The following is a 16354-nucleotide window of genomic DNA, read 5'->3' as shown; positions in this document are numbered from 1 at the left end:
ACATCTGATTTGACAGAAAAGTGCCCCTCAATCACATACTCAGGGGACATATAGCCACTGCACCAACATTTTTAAGTACGAGTTATTTGAAGGGATAAATTCCATTTTATAAAATTATAAAGGTTTATAACTTACTGAGTCCCAATAATTCTCTTTGTTCTCGTTTCCATTTCATTCTCTCCAAAAATTCTTGCCAAGCCAAAGTCTGAAATTTTAGGGTTGAGATTGTCGTCCAGTAAAATATTGCTCGTCTTGAGATCCTTGTGAATAATTTGAAATCTAGAGTCTTGATGGAGGTAGAGAAGCCCTCGTGCTATCCCATAACAATCTCGCAGCGCTTATCCCATGCCAATAATGCTCTTCTGTTTTGATCTGCACAATACATCCGCCTTCATAAAATTTTTTATTAGGCCTAATTCATTACTTAGATGTGTGAATTGAGCTGAACACGACTGAGCATAAGATGGGTGATCAAAAAGTGAAACTAATCCAAACAGATAAGGATACGGAGCTCAAACCGAAAATAAAATAATCCAAGCTTTTGTTGGGCATAGATTCGTAGAGTAAAATTCTTTCTTCTCCTTGAACGCAGCAGCCCAAAAGCCTGACAAGATTCTTGTGCTGAAGTTTCGCCATCAAAACAACTTCATTATTGAACTCTTGCACACCCTGTGCTGAATTCTTGGACAATCTCTTCACTGCTACTGCTACTCCTTCTGGCAGATTGCCCTGCAAAATATGATGTGTAAGATGCAAATATTTTTCTCTTCTTTGTTTCGAGATCATTTTTGGGTTACCGAGATGCATTAGATGGCGCATATTACCTTGTACACAGGCCCAAAGCCACCTGCTCCAATCATATTGGTGTTGGAGAAGTTGTTAGTAGCAGTTGCAACGGTAGGCAAGTCAAACAAAGGTAACTCTAAGTTCTCCTTCTTGCTTTCCTGGTCTGTTAAAAGGGATAATAACTTAGAAGTAACTTTTAAAGCACTGCCACATGGTTTTCTTTCAACAAAATCATCAAGGTGGATAAGTATGCATACCTGTTCCCATTGTTCTCTTCTTCAGAAATAGAAACCATACTGCTAAGCCCAAGGTGAGGATTCCAAAATAGTTGGATATAACAAGGATGATCACTATTTTTTTGGTCTTCTGATTAGTGTATGACTCTGGAACAGACGGTGACAGGAATGAAGTATCTATTTCCCCAGATTTCCCTGCTTCTTCAGAAAATGAATCAGATATTTGCTTTCTGCTTGTTAGGATTATTACAAGTCAGTTCATCATTAGTTAACCTGGATCCTAAGAACTATGGTTCTTCAGGAGCATAATATAAGGGTATTATTTTTAACTAGATTATAATTTTCTTGTGAAGTTGAATCTCTGTCCTCTGGAAAATAAGTTATTCTGCGTCTTGATTACCAGGATAACTCAGGGCTGAGGCTATTGGAGAGAACCCCGATAGCTTAAAAGAAAAAAGTGAGTTACAAAAAATCAAGTGTCTTACCTGGCTCAGAAGTGTGCCCGCGGATATAGATGTCCTCCTTATTTGTTTCTGTACTTAACTCTCTGATATCAATCAGGTTCCCGGACCACATCAAACAGCCACTGCTTCCATTAAGATTTGAGTAGGCATATGCTGTACAAGAACAGTTGTTCAAGCACAACGCCTTACACCACTCCCCAAGGCTCACACTCATAATCACATGAAAATCTATTAAGTCGGGCAATTTCACCCCTGTTACCTATGTGAATCATCTGTTACATAGTTCTTGAATTCTTTCTCCTAAATAATTTGAAAGCTCCCTCTAAGGTTTGCCACTGTACAGTATTCAAGTTAATGTTTTGCAAAAAATTTTGAAGCTTCTGGGAAGATGAAAAGAAGTTAAAAGATGTCTTAACTTGAGAGAGACAGTAGAGATTCACACCTTATTATGTGAAGGTGTTTATTTGTTTAAGCTTCAAATCCTCTCATTTGATTTTCAATTTGTTTATCTCCATTCACTCCAATTTGTTGCAAGCTCATTGCACTTCCCAAGGACATTTCAAAGGATTTTGAACACCTCTAGAAATTCTTGAGATTTCAAATCAAGATTTTTTGTATAGCTCAGCATCTATATAAGCCCTATAAATGTGAACTCTGAGGAAAAGAAAGTGAAGCAGCCAAGTTGACTGCAGAATCCACATTCTTGTGCATATACCCAACTTGATCCTGTGAAAATATGAATTTCAAAAGTTGTACTAGTGAGTTTTAAGTTACAAGTCACACTGCCCTGAGCTGCCATAGAGGACACGCTCTAGCACATTTTATTCATACATTTAGAGGATTATGAAGCTCAGCAGATATGGTTCTAGTGCAGTAAATCCAACACCTTGGCCTCCTTGGGGCCAAGCTGTAATCTAGTTTTGCAACCTTAAGGAAATTGGTGTCCATCCATTGAAGAGCCTAGTGCTATATCCTACATGAATTAAACCTTGGATGCACCCTGCACATGCTGACACAGTGCTTGAATCCTTTATCTACCTTCTGGCACTGAGATGGTTACTACATTTTCTGAAGGTAACTCTTCACGTCCTGTTGTTGCATCTATATCGATCTTACTTATTTCTGGGAAGAAACCAGGATGTTTAGGTTAAGGAAGTGTTGCTCCCTCATTACCCAACGTGAAAAAAACAGATGACATAGCTGGTCTATCTGCTGGGAGGTTTTCAACACATAATAAACCGACTTGTATGCATCTTAGTAGCTGGGATTCAATACATGAGTCCTCCAAACATGCATCCATTACTTCCAAGGCCTTGTCTTGTTTCCAAAGCAACCATGTCTAAAGCAATTGGAAGCCATATACTTTGTCAGAAAAGCAAGAGAGGGCATGCGTCTTTGATGTGTGTGTGTGACAGAGGTGGATTTTCATTCTTTCTACTTGCATGTCCCAGAAGATTATGGTGGTAGTTTGAATGATAGAACCCCCTGTTCTTTATACCAGCCACAATCTCCAGCAGAAGCACACCAAAACTAAAGATATCAAATTTAACAGAAAATTTGCAATCAATCACATACTCTGGGGATGTGTAGCCACTGCATGAAGATTTCAAATATAAGTTATTTCAAGGAAAAGCACATCATTTCTAAAGTAGAAGCACAGAACTTACTATGTTCCAATTACTCTGTTTTTGCTTCCATTTCATCCCCCTCCAAAAATTATTGCCAAGCCATAGTCTGAAATTTTGGGGTTCAGGTTTTCATCTATCAGTATATTGCTTGCCTTGAGATCCCTATGAATGATTTGAAGTCTAGAATCTTGGTGGAGATAAACAAGTCCTTGCACGATCCCCATAACAATGTCAAAGCGCTTTTTCCATGGCAATAACGCTCTTCTGTTTTAATCTGCACATCATTTCAACCCTTGTAAATTTTGCGATTATAACTATTTGAACTCTATAGATGCATGAGCATGGTATGGATGATCATGTACCCAAACCAGTCCAAAGAGATCTAAAGGGTTGAGAATTTCAAATGGAACTAAAATAATCCAAACTCTTGTTGGGCATATATTCATAGAGTAATATCCTTTCTCGTCCCTGAATGCAGCAGCCTAAAAGCTTCACTAGATTCTTGTGTTGGAGTTTGGCAATTAAAAAAATCTCATTCTTAAACTCTTGAAGACCCTGTCCTGAATTCTTTGACAACCTCTTCACTGCTACTTCTTATCCTATTGACAAACTGCCCTGCATACTGTCTAATAGGAAACACACTTTTTCTTACAATCAAATGTTACCTTGAAAACAGGACCAAAGCAGCCTGTGCCAATTCTATTTATGACACAGAAGTTGTTAGTAGCAGTATTAATGGTAGCCAAATCAAATAAAGGTAACTCCAAATCTTCCGTCTCACTTTCGAGGCCTATTGATGAGATAGTGCCTACTTCATTACTGTACTCAGGATCCAGTTGTATGATATAGATTTTCAATGATGAAAGTTGAAACACTGAATGGACCAATAATTAGGATTACCTCAATTTTTTTCCTTTTTATGCACCAGAACACCAAGCCCAAGATTAGCATTCCAGAAATGGTCAATGCAACTAGGACAACAACCAGTTTTTTCTTCTTATGCGAACCATGGATTGACCCTGAAACAGGAGATGGGAAGAAATTTAATCATTTTGCTAAAAACTTTTGTTATCAAATCCTCGCTTCAGTCTTGTCTGCACCTTACTGCAGAGAGAGTTGGCCATCAATTGTTTTTGTGGCTTTAGTTAAAAGATAAAAACCATTACTGAGGATACTAGCTATTCCATGTCAAAATGTCCCACTATGATATATGACAAACAATCCTAACTTTCTTTCATATCCCAAAAATGAAAAAGATCCTAACTCACCTAGAGAAAATAAGCAACCATGCAATCCAGATTGCAATGCTTGTTAAACCTTCATGGATGAACAATAAAAGAGCTTGGTAGTGAAAAGAGTGTCAAATACTCTTACCTAGTTCCCCAGCTGGACATCTGGTATAAAGGTCTTGCCCACTTTTCCCATCTGTGAACCCTCTAATATCAATCAGATCTCCATACCAGGTCAAACAACCACTGCTTCCACCTTTAATGTTTGAATTCGCATACGCCACACAGGAGCAGTTCTTCAAGCACTCTGCCTCACATTCCTTGAGGCTCATACTCTTGTTCAACCGAAACTCCAACAAGTCAGTCAATTTCACCCCTAAGACCTTCATAAGGTCATCTTTGCTCTTGCAATCCAAGGACCCTGCCCTTTCGCATTCACTAGACCAATCAAGCATTTCCCATTCTCCTTTTGAGTTGGGGGTGAACCCCTTCAAACTCTCACAGACTGGCATGCTGGAAAGCCTGCAAATGCCATTAGCACGACACTGTCCATAGTTGTCACATGGGTCATATGGTACTGTGTACATAGTAGTCCACTCGTCATTGCTTTCATTCAATGTATTCCATTGCAGCAAGCCTAAATGATTGATGGTGACTCTCAGAGTAGCAGAGTAGCTGCCAGCCTGAGACAAGTTATATACATTCTCCTCATTAAAAATCATTAATGGTAAATAGACCTCCTCATTGGGAAACACTGGTACACCATTAAATCAAACTCCATTCCATGGCCCTGTGCGGTACTTTTTGACTGATCCCATGCCAACAGCCAGTTGAGGCAGCCTGGGAATATCTAATCTCCAAGTGAAGTTTCTAGTGGATGAATCATCAGTGCATTTCCATGATGTCAAATACTGTTCTAGATCAGGGTTTGATGACAGGGACTTGTGTGTTTACAGATCAGGGTTCTAGATCATCAATACCAAAATCTATTGTCATAATAAAAATCTTATAATGATTAATCATGTAAATAGTTAGAAAGTTAGTAATTTGATAGTAATTAAGGTTTTTGATTACATAAATTCATTTTTCAATTGATTTTTATGTTATTGATTAATTTTCAATGTTTCAAATTTGAATTTGATTAATTTTATTTTGTATGAGAAAATGAGTTCGAGTGTTATAGAGTTAGAGACTTCAAAGAAAAAAGAGAGAAAAGTGACCTTTTTTAAAAAAAATTAAAAATTTACTTTTTAATTAAGGAAAAAATAGTAGAATTTAAATAAATTAATGCATGATAATATGATAACCTTAAGCAAATCATGTTTTTTACAGACTTTGGGGCTAAAATACTAAATTGATAATTCTATGAAATTTATAAAATAATACATTATAAAAAAAAATCTATGTAATTTGGAGACTCCCATTCATTTTAATGGTGGGACATAGGAAAAACACTCATTCAATGAAGATACCAGGTACCATTCAAAGCAAGGTGTAGCAATTTTGAAAGACCTTTTGTTAGGATTCCCTCCTAGATATATTTCCTTCTATGACTTTTCCAATTTGTATCGGACCTTTCTTCAATCTAGGCCATGCCCAGAATGAAAATAATGATGGAAAGAACAGTAAATTCAAGTGCTTTAAGGCCCCATTGGGAGATGGATTTTCTGTGCTGGATGGCCAATTAGTTCGTAATTATCTACTTTTTGACTTGTTTTATGTTGTCTCCTGAAATACTCGATGAAACTGATCCTAGACCAAATTGGTGGTTTATATGGAAATGATATACATATGCCAGGGCATTCAGAAACATCCATAAGAGAGGAAGTGGAAGGTGGGTGGTTGATTCTCTATAGTTGGATTGGCCCCAGTGGCACCTTTTCTTAGCTACTAAGCAATGAAAAAAGTTGTATTTTACTCTTTGGATCAACAATGGAACAGATCATTTTCAAATTAAATCCAAATTTGACCGGATAAAGTCAAATTTAGTAGCAATTCCAGATTGAAAGATGAGACACAAGTCTGAATCCATAGGGATTGAGTACAAGATGATTATTAAACTGTTTTGGAAGAAAAATTCACACATAAGGTCACTTGTCCATTTTAGTATATGAGCTATGAATTCACCCAGAACAATACAAGACAATATGCTGAAATTTAAGCATATTATTTATTAAGTTCTGAACCATTATCGTGCTTCCATAACTGAAAGTGTCACACCATTTAAGGAATAAATTCCAGGCCTGTTTTGGGATATATGTGGTTCCACCCCACTTCTCAGATTTGAAAATGCCGGTTGTTTTGGAGAAGGTAAACGTACACTTTCATTGCCAAGCATTGAGACAACATCAGACATGGTAGGCCTGTCATCTGCACTTTCTTGAACACAAAGAAGGCCTACATTGATGTACCTCAACAAAATGTGTGTTGGCGAAGTCTCTTCCAACCCTGGATCCATCAACTCCTGCCCCCTGCTGTCTTTCCACAGATCCCATGCCTAAATGAAGAAAATTATCCATTGATGCAAATTCCTAAAAAGTAAAAGATAATAAAGTCCTTTTTATATCAGCCAACAATATAAAATAAGCCTTGAAACTGAGTTGAAGACATAAATGTGAAAATTTACCAGTATCCCAAGACAACCGGATAGGTAATATGACAAGGGAATTGAAAACTAGGAATTAGCATATCAAAACATCATAAATAGTTATGTAAGTGAATAAATATTGTGTTACTCACATATCCAAGAAGATTGAGCGAGTCGGTTTGGTAAAATCCAGTATTCTTCTTGCCACTCAAAATCTCCATTAACAAGACCCCAAAGCTAAAGACATCAGATTTAGTGGAGAAAAGACCTTCCAAAGCATACTCAGGAGACATATAGCCACTGGATTTGATTATTAATGAGAAAAATCATTCAGTAGCTGCATGATTTCAAATGTTGTATGAACATTCACATATTTTATAATTTGTCAGGTTTCACTTACTAAGTCCCAACTATATGATTTGTTGCTTTTGGTTCGTTGCCTCCAAATATTCTTGCCATTCCAAAATCTGATATTTTAGGATTCATATCCTTATCTAGAAGAATGTTGCTAGCCTTCAAATCTCGATGAATAATCCTCATTCTGGAGTACTGATGCAGATAAAGAAGTCCCTGAGCAACCCCTTCAATGATGTGAACCCATGTCTTCCAATTCAGAATCCCATGTTTTGTAGGATCTATCTCCATTTTACACCAAATAAATAGATGTTAGCAAATAAGTGGTGAAGAATGATGAATGTGTAAAGTTTTCTCATTGAATATACAGTAGTCGGAAGTATATGTATGTGGAAGTTACAAACCAAAGAGGAAGAAATCCAAGCTTTTGTTGGACATATACTCGTAAATCAATATCTTCTCATCCCGCTCGATGCAGTATCCCAAAACTTTCACAAGATTCTTGTGTTGCAGCTTGGCTATAAGCATGGCTTCATTTTTTAACTCCTCCCATCCCTGTTTAGATCTTTTTGAGAGCCTTTTCACAGCTACTTCATATCTTCTTTGTGACTTTCCCTGTCATGGGAATTTCAACTGAGTACAATTACACCAAGTAAAAGAAATTTGGTATATATCAAGTGGGCCTTTACATTCCAAGATAGATTGTAGAACATTATTGTCAGGGGTTGTAATCTCACCTTGTAAACAGATCCAAAACCGCCCTCTCCTAGTTTATTTTCATTACAGAAGTTATTTGTAGAAGCAGATACACTCGCAAAACTGAACATGGGCAAATCAACTTCCTTCTTCTCGCCCCTCCAAAGTCTATTTGTCTCGCCAAGCTCATAGCAGCTGGTATCTTCTGAGCTGTTACCGAAATCAAATAGTAACAAATCTTCCCCTGCTTGGTAAATAACAAACAGACATTAAATATCATAAGAATGTAGGAATTCTGGCATGGGAATAAATTATTTCTCACATTGGATTCCACATACACACTCACATGTAATCAGAACATGAAATCCTAATGTTACCTTAATTATTTAATAACAGTGGTAATGAACTCATTTCAGAAAAGAACTGGTTTTGTATTTGTAGATGGAAACTAAAAATTGTTGAATTGCTTGGCCATCTGTATGTCCATGAGAAATACTGACCTTTTCTTCGGAACCTTCCCCATATCCCATAAATGACAAAGGCTGAAGTTAAAGATATGGCCAGTGTAACAATTAGCCATACCTTCCACTCGCTGCTTGAAACTGTAGAACGAAATATATCATATTAAATTTAGTTGAATCGATGGCCATTTTATATTGAAAATAAAACAAGACCCATATGCTTTATGTCCTCCTACAATAACAACTATGACTCTGTTTTCTTACCTCTCTTATTTAGCTCAGAGGCAGCAAGTTTGATATAGAAACTTCTACCATTACTGTCACCATCTGGTAGCTGCTCCACGTTTACAAGATCTCCACCCCATATTCTACACTCCTCTCCCTCATAAGCATAAGCGGAGCAAGGGCAGCTATTCAGGCAAATTGATTCGCACTCCATAGCACTCCTTGCTTGTATTGTTACTGGATACTTGGGCAGTCTCACGTTAGACACCAAACGAAACTGGTCTCGCTCCCCATTAGCATGGCTTTCATTGACACACTGCAAATCTGCTTTCCTCACACACCCTCCAGATCTGTCTTGCAGATTCCAGTCTTCAGGGAAGCGAGGTTCAAAACCTGGCAAGCATTCACAAAATTCAACAGAATCCCGAGTGCAGGTTCCGAAAGGCCCACAGTAAGCATAAACCTCACACTGTGTTTTTGGTTGAAGCCAATATAAATCCCATTCATGTGTGCCTTCATGACAATTCAGACGCCTAACCTGGCCTGACACATCTAGCACCACTCTGCTCAGAATGGAGGGATTATGAAGAGAGTAAGAAAAATAGCTTTCATTCTCATTAAAGGATGTATTGTACTTGTACATGTAGATGAAACGCATCTCAGGAACCTGGCTGAAAATCTGCCCATCCCACACCCCACTAGTCCAATACATTTTGGGTCCTTGCAGGTTAAAAATCTGGCTACTTTCATTCGCGTCGTGTTCTATGGAGAAAGCTCCTGGACTGGGATCTTCTCTGCTCTTCCATGACACCAATGACCATGTTTTTCCAGCCCTTTTGTCATATCCAAGTTTCATTCCGGGCAGGAGCGTGTCCGATGGATAGTCAAAGCTCTCCCATAAGACATCTGACTCTTATTTCTCAAAACAAGATTTCCAGAATCCAACAGGGTGGCACTAGTGTTGCTGTTTGATGATATGCTTGTCACCTTGTACGAAATCTTCCCCTCCAAAATCTCGAGGTTGCCATCTGTGCTGACAGTAAGAACCACGGATGGATTTATGAATGAATAATCTCGGTTAGCTACCCACACAATGGTTTGCTCTGAGAATTTCTTGTACCATATCCCCACATAATATTTTGTGGACTTTCCAGGAGAAAAGAATCCTAATTCAAAGTTACCAGCAGCAGATATAATGGTCTGAGAGGTTGTGAGTGATTGACCTTGTAAGATTGTATCTGTAAAGGCATCAACAAATTTCCAGTGAAAACCTGAAGAAATAATCAAGAAAACGAGATTAGCAGACCACCTTCTTGTTGAAATTTTCATGTTACCCATAACTCATAAGCAGCGTTTAAGCAGCCCATCAATAATCTTATGGCCATCCAAAACAGGCAGTGGCAGACCTGTGGCCCAGCGACTGATGAGTCGAAATCTCCTTTCCACTGACCTCCTTTTCAATATTTCTTCTAGGAAAATTCTACACCACTGTGTGGTAGCAATCGAAGAATATCAATTCTACTCCACTGTGTGGTAGCAATAGAAGAACATCTTGCAGGTCTCCTTTACACTGGCCTCCCTTAGGAAAATTCTACAGCACTGTGTAGCAATTGATGAATATCTTGCGCCAATGGATGTGCAAGATGAGATCTTCACCATGCATCTTAAAATTGAAAATATATATATATATATATATAACCGGCCCTCACTTTCCTTGATACTTCATTTTGTCTCTCTTCTTCCATTCTTTCTCTTTACATTCATCATTGCAGCTGTCGTGGAAGATATCCAACTCAGAGTTAATCAAACATAAAAATTTTGTTTTCTTTTTTTTTCTTTGATTTGTTTATAGATGATTTTTCTACTTTTATTTTTATGGTTATTGGTTTCTTCGGTCATGATATTTTATGATATATAAATCCATTTTAAATTTGTTGTTAGATGGATTAATTTTTAATTTTTAATCTTATTTAGACAATTTATCTTTAAATAATAGAATTGGTTGTTATAATTCTTATCATTTTTATTAAATTATAATTCTAATTCAATAAAATAAATATGGTCAAAAAATTGAAATTGACCGGATGCTACTTTATTATAATTGGAGAGGTATGACACGGAAGAGTTGTTCTCGGTATTAATGTTTGACCCGTTTGTTCATTTACCATTTTTCAAACGGAGAATTAGCAAAGATGGTGGGCTCCATACTACTAATGTTTGACCTGTTTGTTCATTTATCATTTTTCAAAAGGAGAATCACCAAAGATGGTGGGCTCTATTGATAATGAGTCATCAACTTGATAATCTTTCATGTGCTTCAAAATATAAAAACTCAAACATACCCTTAGGTCCTTTATTTTAAAGTCAAACATATCCTTACTTTGCCTTTTCCCTATTTTGTCTTTTCTTTATTTTATTTTATTTTTTTAATTATTATTTTTAAAATATGAATAATAATCATAAAAATAAATAATATTAGTAAGAATGATATTAATAAATAACATGAATAATTCAAAATATTAATATTATAAATAATAATATTAACATTAATAATAATAATGTGTAAAGAAGTATAAAAGAAAAACAATAAAAAAGGTAAAATTAAATGAGAATAATAGGAAAAATGAAAAAAAAAAAAAGAAAAAAAAAGGTAAAATTAGAATTATGAAATTATCAACTTTTCAAAGGTCTTGATAGGAATTTGTAAACATGGTGACCCTTTTGGGTCATTATCAGTGTTAGCTCACCCTAAATGGGAATTCTCCTTTTTTTCAAATTCACATTCGACCTTTTCGCTAGATACAATTTAATAATTTGAAGAATACCACATGCATTTTTTGTATGGAAGGAGGTCCCCTTAGGATACAACATTGTTTAAAATCATTTATATAACTACAACTTTTTTACAAATATCTTATTAAAAAAAAAGGAAAATATCAAAAATCCCCCATTAGGCCCACATTACTTCTTTGTACGCTAGCACAAAGTCACTTATGGGTGGAGGAAAAACATAAGAGATTTATTTTTTCAACCAAATTTAATATTAAGGTGGTTTTACTTTTTTTTTCCTTAATTTAATTTGAATTTAAAACTAAATAGTATTTAATAATGTTAACTATTAAGTTATTTTTTAAAATATTTTATTTTTATTAAATATTTAAGAAGTAAAAAAAACCTATAAATTACTTTTAGCATCCAGAAAAAGTCAAATATCTTTTTTTATAATAAAAAATTTAAGAAATAAGTAATATATTAACAAAATGTACAATAACAAACTATTTGAAATCTAAAACAAAAATATTTTTTCTATAAAAAATTTTTTAAAAACAAACAACACCTAATTTTTCATAATCATCTTTACATTCTCTTCTTTAAAAGAGGTTTGTGTTAAAATCCAACTCTACTATTTATTCTTGAGTGTCCATCTATGCTTGGTGGTAGAGTGATTTCACATTTTCCTTCACTGTTTTCTAACGTTTGAAATCACCTTATTATAGAAATGAGGTATTTATCAAGTTCTTGAAAATCAATTTAATAAGTTTAGAAAATCATTTGAACGATAGATGCATGTCTTTTCTGGTTGGCTTCTGGGTCGATCTCCTACTACAAGCCCCACTAAGGAATATAAACGTTTCTGCCACGATGTAAGCTTAGTTTGTAACTATGCCTTTTCATTTTAAGCTATAGGGACGAGGGTAGACTTCAAATTCCTCATCCACATCCTCAACTCCCTCAGATTTCTTGACAACCAAATGGATTTTATTGAAACCATGTCCAATAAGAAAAGAAGGTTTTACGAGTACTCAACGTAAACCTTCAATTATAATATTTCTTCCCTTAAAAAAATGTTAGATGATATCACAGCTTAAAAGGCAAAGAAATCTATAGCTGCTTTCCTTCCTCACTTTCCCTTTTGCCTATATGTTAATTAGTACTTATGCTTAGCTGTAGCATGCGCAAAAGCTCATCTTTCCTAGTACTAGTTGAATATTTGCAATGAGCTCTAACGACTGTACACTCTGGATTGGAAATGCATAAAAGCAAATTCAGTAGCAATTACAGATGGGAAGATGAGATACAGGTTTGAATCCTTGAGGATTGAGTAAAATTAAGCACATTATTGAATTACATTGAAAGAAAAATACATACAAAAGTTCACACGTTCAGTACATCAACAATCAACTTGATGGCCGATATAATACTAGACAATATGCTGAAGACATTTAAGCATATGCAATCTGAAATTTAGAACACTTATCATGCTCCCACGCTTGAAAGTGTTACATCATTTAAGGAACAAATTTCAAGCCTATCTTGAGATGCATGTCGTTTCATACTCGATAGATTTGAGAAGGCCAGCTCATTTGGAGAAGATAAAAGTACATTTTCCTTGCCAAGCATGGAGACAACATCGGACATGGTGGGCCTATCATTTGTACTTTCTTGAACACAAAGAAGGGCTACATTGATGTACCTTAACAGAATATGTCTTCAAGATATCTCATTTAGTACTGGATCAATCAACTCTTGTCCTCTGTTGTTTTTCCACAGGTCTCGTGCCTAAAGGAAAAAAAATTATACTTTGATGAACAATTCCCCAAAAAAAGAAAGATATATAGTCCTAATTTGGTCAATTGCATTCAAGGATCTAACTTCAAGCTTGAAATATAGTAGTAAACATGATAACTTTAGGTACATAAGAGGAAAATTGTGTTACTTACATATCCAAGAAGATTGAGTGAGTCACTATGATAAAATTTGGTAATCTTCTTGCCACTTAGAATCTCTAGTAACAAGACCCCGAAGCTAAAAACATTAGATTTAGTTGAAAAGAGACCTCACAAAACATACTCTGGGGACATATAGCCACTAGATTCATTATTATAACAATTCATTTAATAACTGCATGATTACAAATGTATACGCAGAAAAAAGCATGTTGTGAAAAACAAACCCTTCTCATTAGCTTGCACTTCAACGTTGAGGAAATAATGAAGATCACCCAAATCCCTATGGAGAATTCCTTGGAAAGTCAAGTAATGAGGGTTTGAACCATAGAAGAATTACTTCTAGTCATGACCATGTCATCAACATAAAGAAGTAAATAAACAGTTCCAACTGAGGAGTGATAGACAAATAATGAAGAATCAACCTGACCGGAAAGAAATCCAAGTTTGAGCAAAAAAGAGCTAAAATGATGAAACCAAGCTCGAGGGGCTTGTTTCAACCCATAAAGAGCCCTCTTTAGGCGACAAACATGCTGAGGGAACTGTGGATCTATGTAACCAGGCGGTTGTTCCATATACACCTCTTCATTGAGAAAACCATGTAGAAAGGCATTTTTTACATCTAGCTGATGTAAACGCCATCCAGAAGTAACAGCCAATGACAAAATAATTCTAACTATAGCAGGGCGCACTACAGGAATAAATGTGTCACCAAATTCAAGACTATGAATCTGAGAAAATCCTTGAGCCACGAGACGTGCCTTGTGACGCTCAATGGACCCATCTGATCGAAGTTTGGTTTCAAAAATCCAGCGACAGCCTACTACATTGTGATTGTTAGGACGAGGTACAAGAACCCATGTATCATTTGTCTTCAAATCTTGAATCTCATCATCCATAGCCAAGAGCCATTCAGGGTGTTTTGTAGCAGACTTAAAACCCCGAGGTTCTTTGAGAGCAAGAAGTGCTTGAAAAGTTTGAAAAGAAGACAAAACATTCATAGCATGATATAATCGTGGTTTGAATATACCGTCTTTTCCATTGGTAATCATCGGGTGGCTGGAAGTGGTCACACGAGGAATGGAAGACACTGGTAGTGGGAAAGTTGAGTCTAAAGCTGTAGAATCCGAGAGGGGTTCCACAGAAATAGGACCTTGCAGATCAGGGGGAGGATATGAGGACAGGTGTGGAGAATCACTGCAAGGCAAACATGGTGAACTAAAAAATGAATGAGAAAAACTAGACACATAGTCTGAACATTCAGAAAAATGGGTATAGTCAATGTTGGTTTGTAAATTTTGTATAGAATCACCATGATAAGGAAAAGTATTTTCACAAGCCTGCACATGTCGAGAAACATAGACACGATGTGTCGTTTGATCAAGGCATCAAAATCCTTTATGAAGTGTACTGTAACCTAAAAAGATACAAGAAGTAGATTTTGGAGACAATTTATTTGGTGAGTAATCTTTCAAATAAGGGAAGCAAACACACCCAAAAGTCCGAAGCATAGAGTAATCTGGTTGCTTACTAAACAAGAGCTCATAAGGAGTTTTGCCATCAAGTAATGGTGACGGGAGTCGATTAATGAGAAAGACAGCAGTTGGGAAGGCCTCAACTCACAAAGAGAGCGGCACACGTGCATGGAACATAAGGGTAAGACCCATTTATGTGACATAGTGATGCTTACGTTTGGTAATGCCGTTTTGACTAGGAGTGTAGGGGCATGCCAAACGGAGAACAATGCCACAAGATTGCAAGTGAGATCGAAATTTATTATTTGTAAATTCGATTCCACCATCACATTGAAAGGATTTTATTTTGGATGAAAATTGAGTCTCAATATAACGTTGTAAATGGATGAAGGTATCAAAATAATCAGATTTTTGTTTTAAAGGGAATATCCAACTAAATCTAGTACAATCATCAATGAATACCACATAGTATCTATATCCAGTAAAAGAGAGAACTGGTGACAGACCCCATAAATCATAGTGTAAGCGATCAAAAGGCATGGCACAACGTTCATCATTTAGAGAAAAAGGTAAACAATGGCTTTTGCTAAGTCTACAACCAACACAAATTTCAGAATCAATGATCACCAATTTATTACTACAAGAAATATATCCTAATCTAGAAAGAGAAGAGACAGTACGATAATTGGGATGACCAAGGCGAGCATGCCATAAACGAACAGAGGCTCGCGGTGAAGGAGAAGTGGTGGACATAAGGGCATGATGACAACGATCCAACACATAGAAACCATTTTCACATCTTTCGACTCCCAGTACGATTCTTGTGACCTGATCCTATATGATAAAACCAGAGGAAGAGAAGGTAACAAGACAATTATTGTCTGTAGTAAGTTGACTAATCAAAATAAGATTTTTCTTAATGCTAGGAACAACTAAGACATTTGATAAAAGAAGAGAACTAGACGGAATAATAGATGAAATGGAACTAGTATGAGAAATTGCTAAAGACTGACCATTTCCAACCATGACATGTTCATTACTAGAGTAGAGAGCTGGTTGATCCACAACCTCAGTGTCACTTATCATATGGGACGTTGCACCAGAATCAAGAAACCATTCAGAGTCATTAAGGTCTTGAATCGAGTAGGTTGAAAAAACTTCAGCAATATTAGCTGACTGCTTCTTCTTGAGTTTTAAGAAGCTCCAGCAACGTTTGGCTCGGTGTCCATCATTGTCACACAACTGGCAGTGAACGGTGGATGATGACTTCGAATGTGCAAAAGATCTAGATGAAGGGGGAGGCCCATTCTTCCATTTCTTAGCCCCTACAGATTTGGAAGTTTGCTGCACATAATAAGTAGAGTTAGAAGACGAGTGGGAAACCAACCTTTCAAAAATCTCATGACTCAAAGTTTTTGAAACAATCTCGGTAAATGAGGGTAGCGGAAGCTGTGACATCATGGTGGTGGAGAAGATCTTGTAGTCG

General features: G+C 36.4%; 3 protein-coding genes across 7 annotated transcripts; all 3 read right to left on the bottom strand.

The window, feature by feature from the left end:
- LOC132252608 (G-type lectin S-receptor-like serine/threonine-protein kinase SD1-1) lies at positions 1-1862 on the bottom strand. Of its 2 annotated transcripts, none has more exons than XM_059735405.1 (6): positions 1508-1862; positions 1044-1223; positions 825-949; positions 519-729; positions 136-372; positions 1-57 (listed from the first exon to the last, which is right to left on the bottom strand). In XM_059735405.1, the coding sequence occupies exons 1-5, from the start codon at positions 1698-1700 to the stop codon at positions 314-316; spliced, it is 768 nt and encodes a 255-aa protein (XP_059591388.1). In that variant the 5' UTR covers positions 1701-1862; the 3' UTR covers positions 1-57; positions 136-313. The 2 variants fall into 2 exon arrangements, with proteins under 2 accessions (XP_059591388.1, XP_059591389.1); XM_059735406.1 differs by having other exon boundaries at positions 1044-1217; positions 1508-1859.
- A 328-nt stretch (positions 1863-2190) lies between these two features.
- Positions 2191-5206, bottom strand: LOC109121860 (putative inactive G-type lectin S-receptor-like serine/threonine-protein kinase SRK). The gene is made up of 3 exons (XM_059735423.1): positions 4489-5206; positions 4015-4133; positions 2191-3388 (listed from the first exon to the last, which is right to left on the bottom strand). The coding sequence occupies exons 1-3, from the start codon at positions 5063-5065 to the stop codon at positions 3251-3253; spliced, it is 834 nt and encodes a 277-aa protein (XP_059591406.1). The 5' UTR covers positions 5066-5206; the 3' UTR covers positions 2191-3250.
- A 1160-nt stretch (positions 5207-6366) lies between these two features.
- On the bottom strand, positions 6367-10487 carry LOC100852799 (receptor-like serine/threonine-protein kinase SD1-7). Of its 4 annotated transcripts, none has more exons than XM_059735402.1 (8): positions 9976-10483; positions 8706-9904; positions 8481-8582; positions 8022-8224; positions 7689-7899; positions 7331-7565; positions 7083-7230; positions 6367-6840 (listed from the first exon to the last, which is right to left on the bottom strand). In XM_059735402.1, exons 2-8 carry the CDS (start codon positions 9520-9522, stop codon positions 6532-6534), a joined length of 2025 nt encoding a protein of 674 aa, XP_059591385.1. In that variant the 5' UTR covers positions 9523-9904; positions 9976-10483; the 3' UTR covers positions 6367-6531. The 4 variants fall into 4 exon arrangements, with proteins under 4 accessions (XP_059591385.1, XP_059591386.1, XP_059591387.1 ...); XM_059735403.1 differs by having other exon boundaries at positions 10001-10483; XM_059735404.1 differs by having other exon boundaries at positions 6367-6874; positions 8706-10487.
- Between the last annotated feature and the right edge of the window lie 5867 nt (positions 10488-16354).

The sequence above is a fragment of the Vitis vinifera genome, chromosome 19 (assembly GCF_030704535.1).
Source record: "Vitis vinifera cultivar Pinot Noir 40024 chromosome 19, ASM3070453v1".
NCBI classification, from domain to species: Eukaryota; Viridiplantae; Streptophyta; class Magnoliopsida; order Vitales; family Vitaceae; genus Vitis; species Vitis vinifera.
This window is presented reverse-complemented; position numbering and strand designations above follow the sequence as displayed.

Bases quoted from the DNA above. Each gene is read 5' to 3' on its own strand.
- LOC132252608 (XM_059735405.1), bottom strand. From the start codon at position 1,700: ATGAGTGTGAGCCTTGGGGAGTGGTGTAAGGCGTTGTGCTTGAACAAC. The intron at 1,224-1,507 runs GTAAGACACTTG...CATTTTCTGAAG, and splicing joins CGGGCACACTTCTGAGCCAG to AAGCAGGGAAATCTGGGGAA. The intron at 730-824 runs GTAATATGCGCC...CATATTTTGCAG, and splicing joins GCTTTGGGCCTGTGTACAAG to GGCAATCTGCCAGAAGGAGT.
- LOC109121860 (XM_059735423.1), bottom strand. From the start codon at position 5,065: ATGATTTTTAATGAGGAGAATGTATATAACTTGTCTCAGGCTGGCAGC. The intron at 4,134-4,488 runs GTAAGAGTATTT...CTCCTGTTTCAG, and splicing joins ATGTCCAGCTGGGGAACTAG to GGTCAATCCATGGTTCGCAT. The intron at 3,389-4,014 runs GTAATCCTAATT...AATGATGTGCAG, and splicing joins TAAAAAGGAAAAAAATTGAG to ATTAAAACAGAAGAGCGTTA.
- LOC100852799 (XM_059735401.1), bottom strand. From the start codon at position 9,522: ATGAAACTTGGATATGACAAAAGGGCTGGAAAAACATGGTCATTGGTG. The intron at 8,583-8,705 runs GTAAGAAAACAG...TTCGTTCTACAG, and splicing joins CTCTGAGCTAAATAAGAGAG to TTTCAAGCAGCGAGTGGAAG. The intron at 6,841-7,082 runs GTGAGTAACACA...TTCTTCATTTAG, and splicing joins CGCTCAATCTTCTTGGATAT to GCATGGGATCTGTGGAAAGA.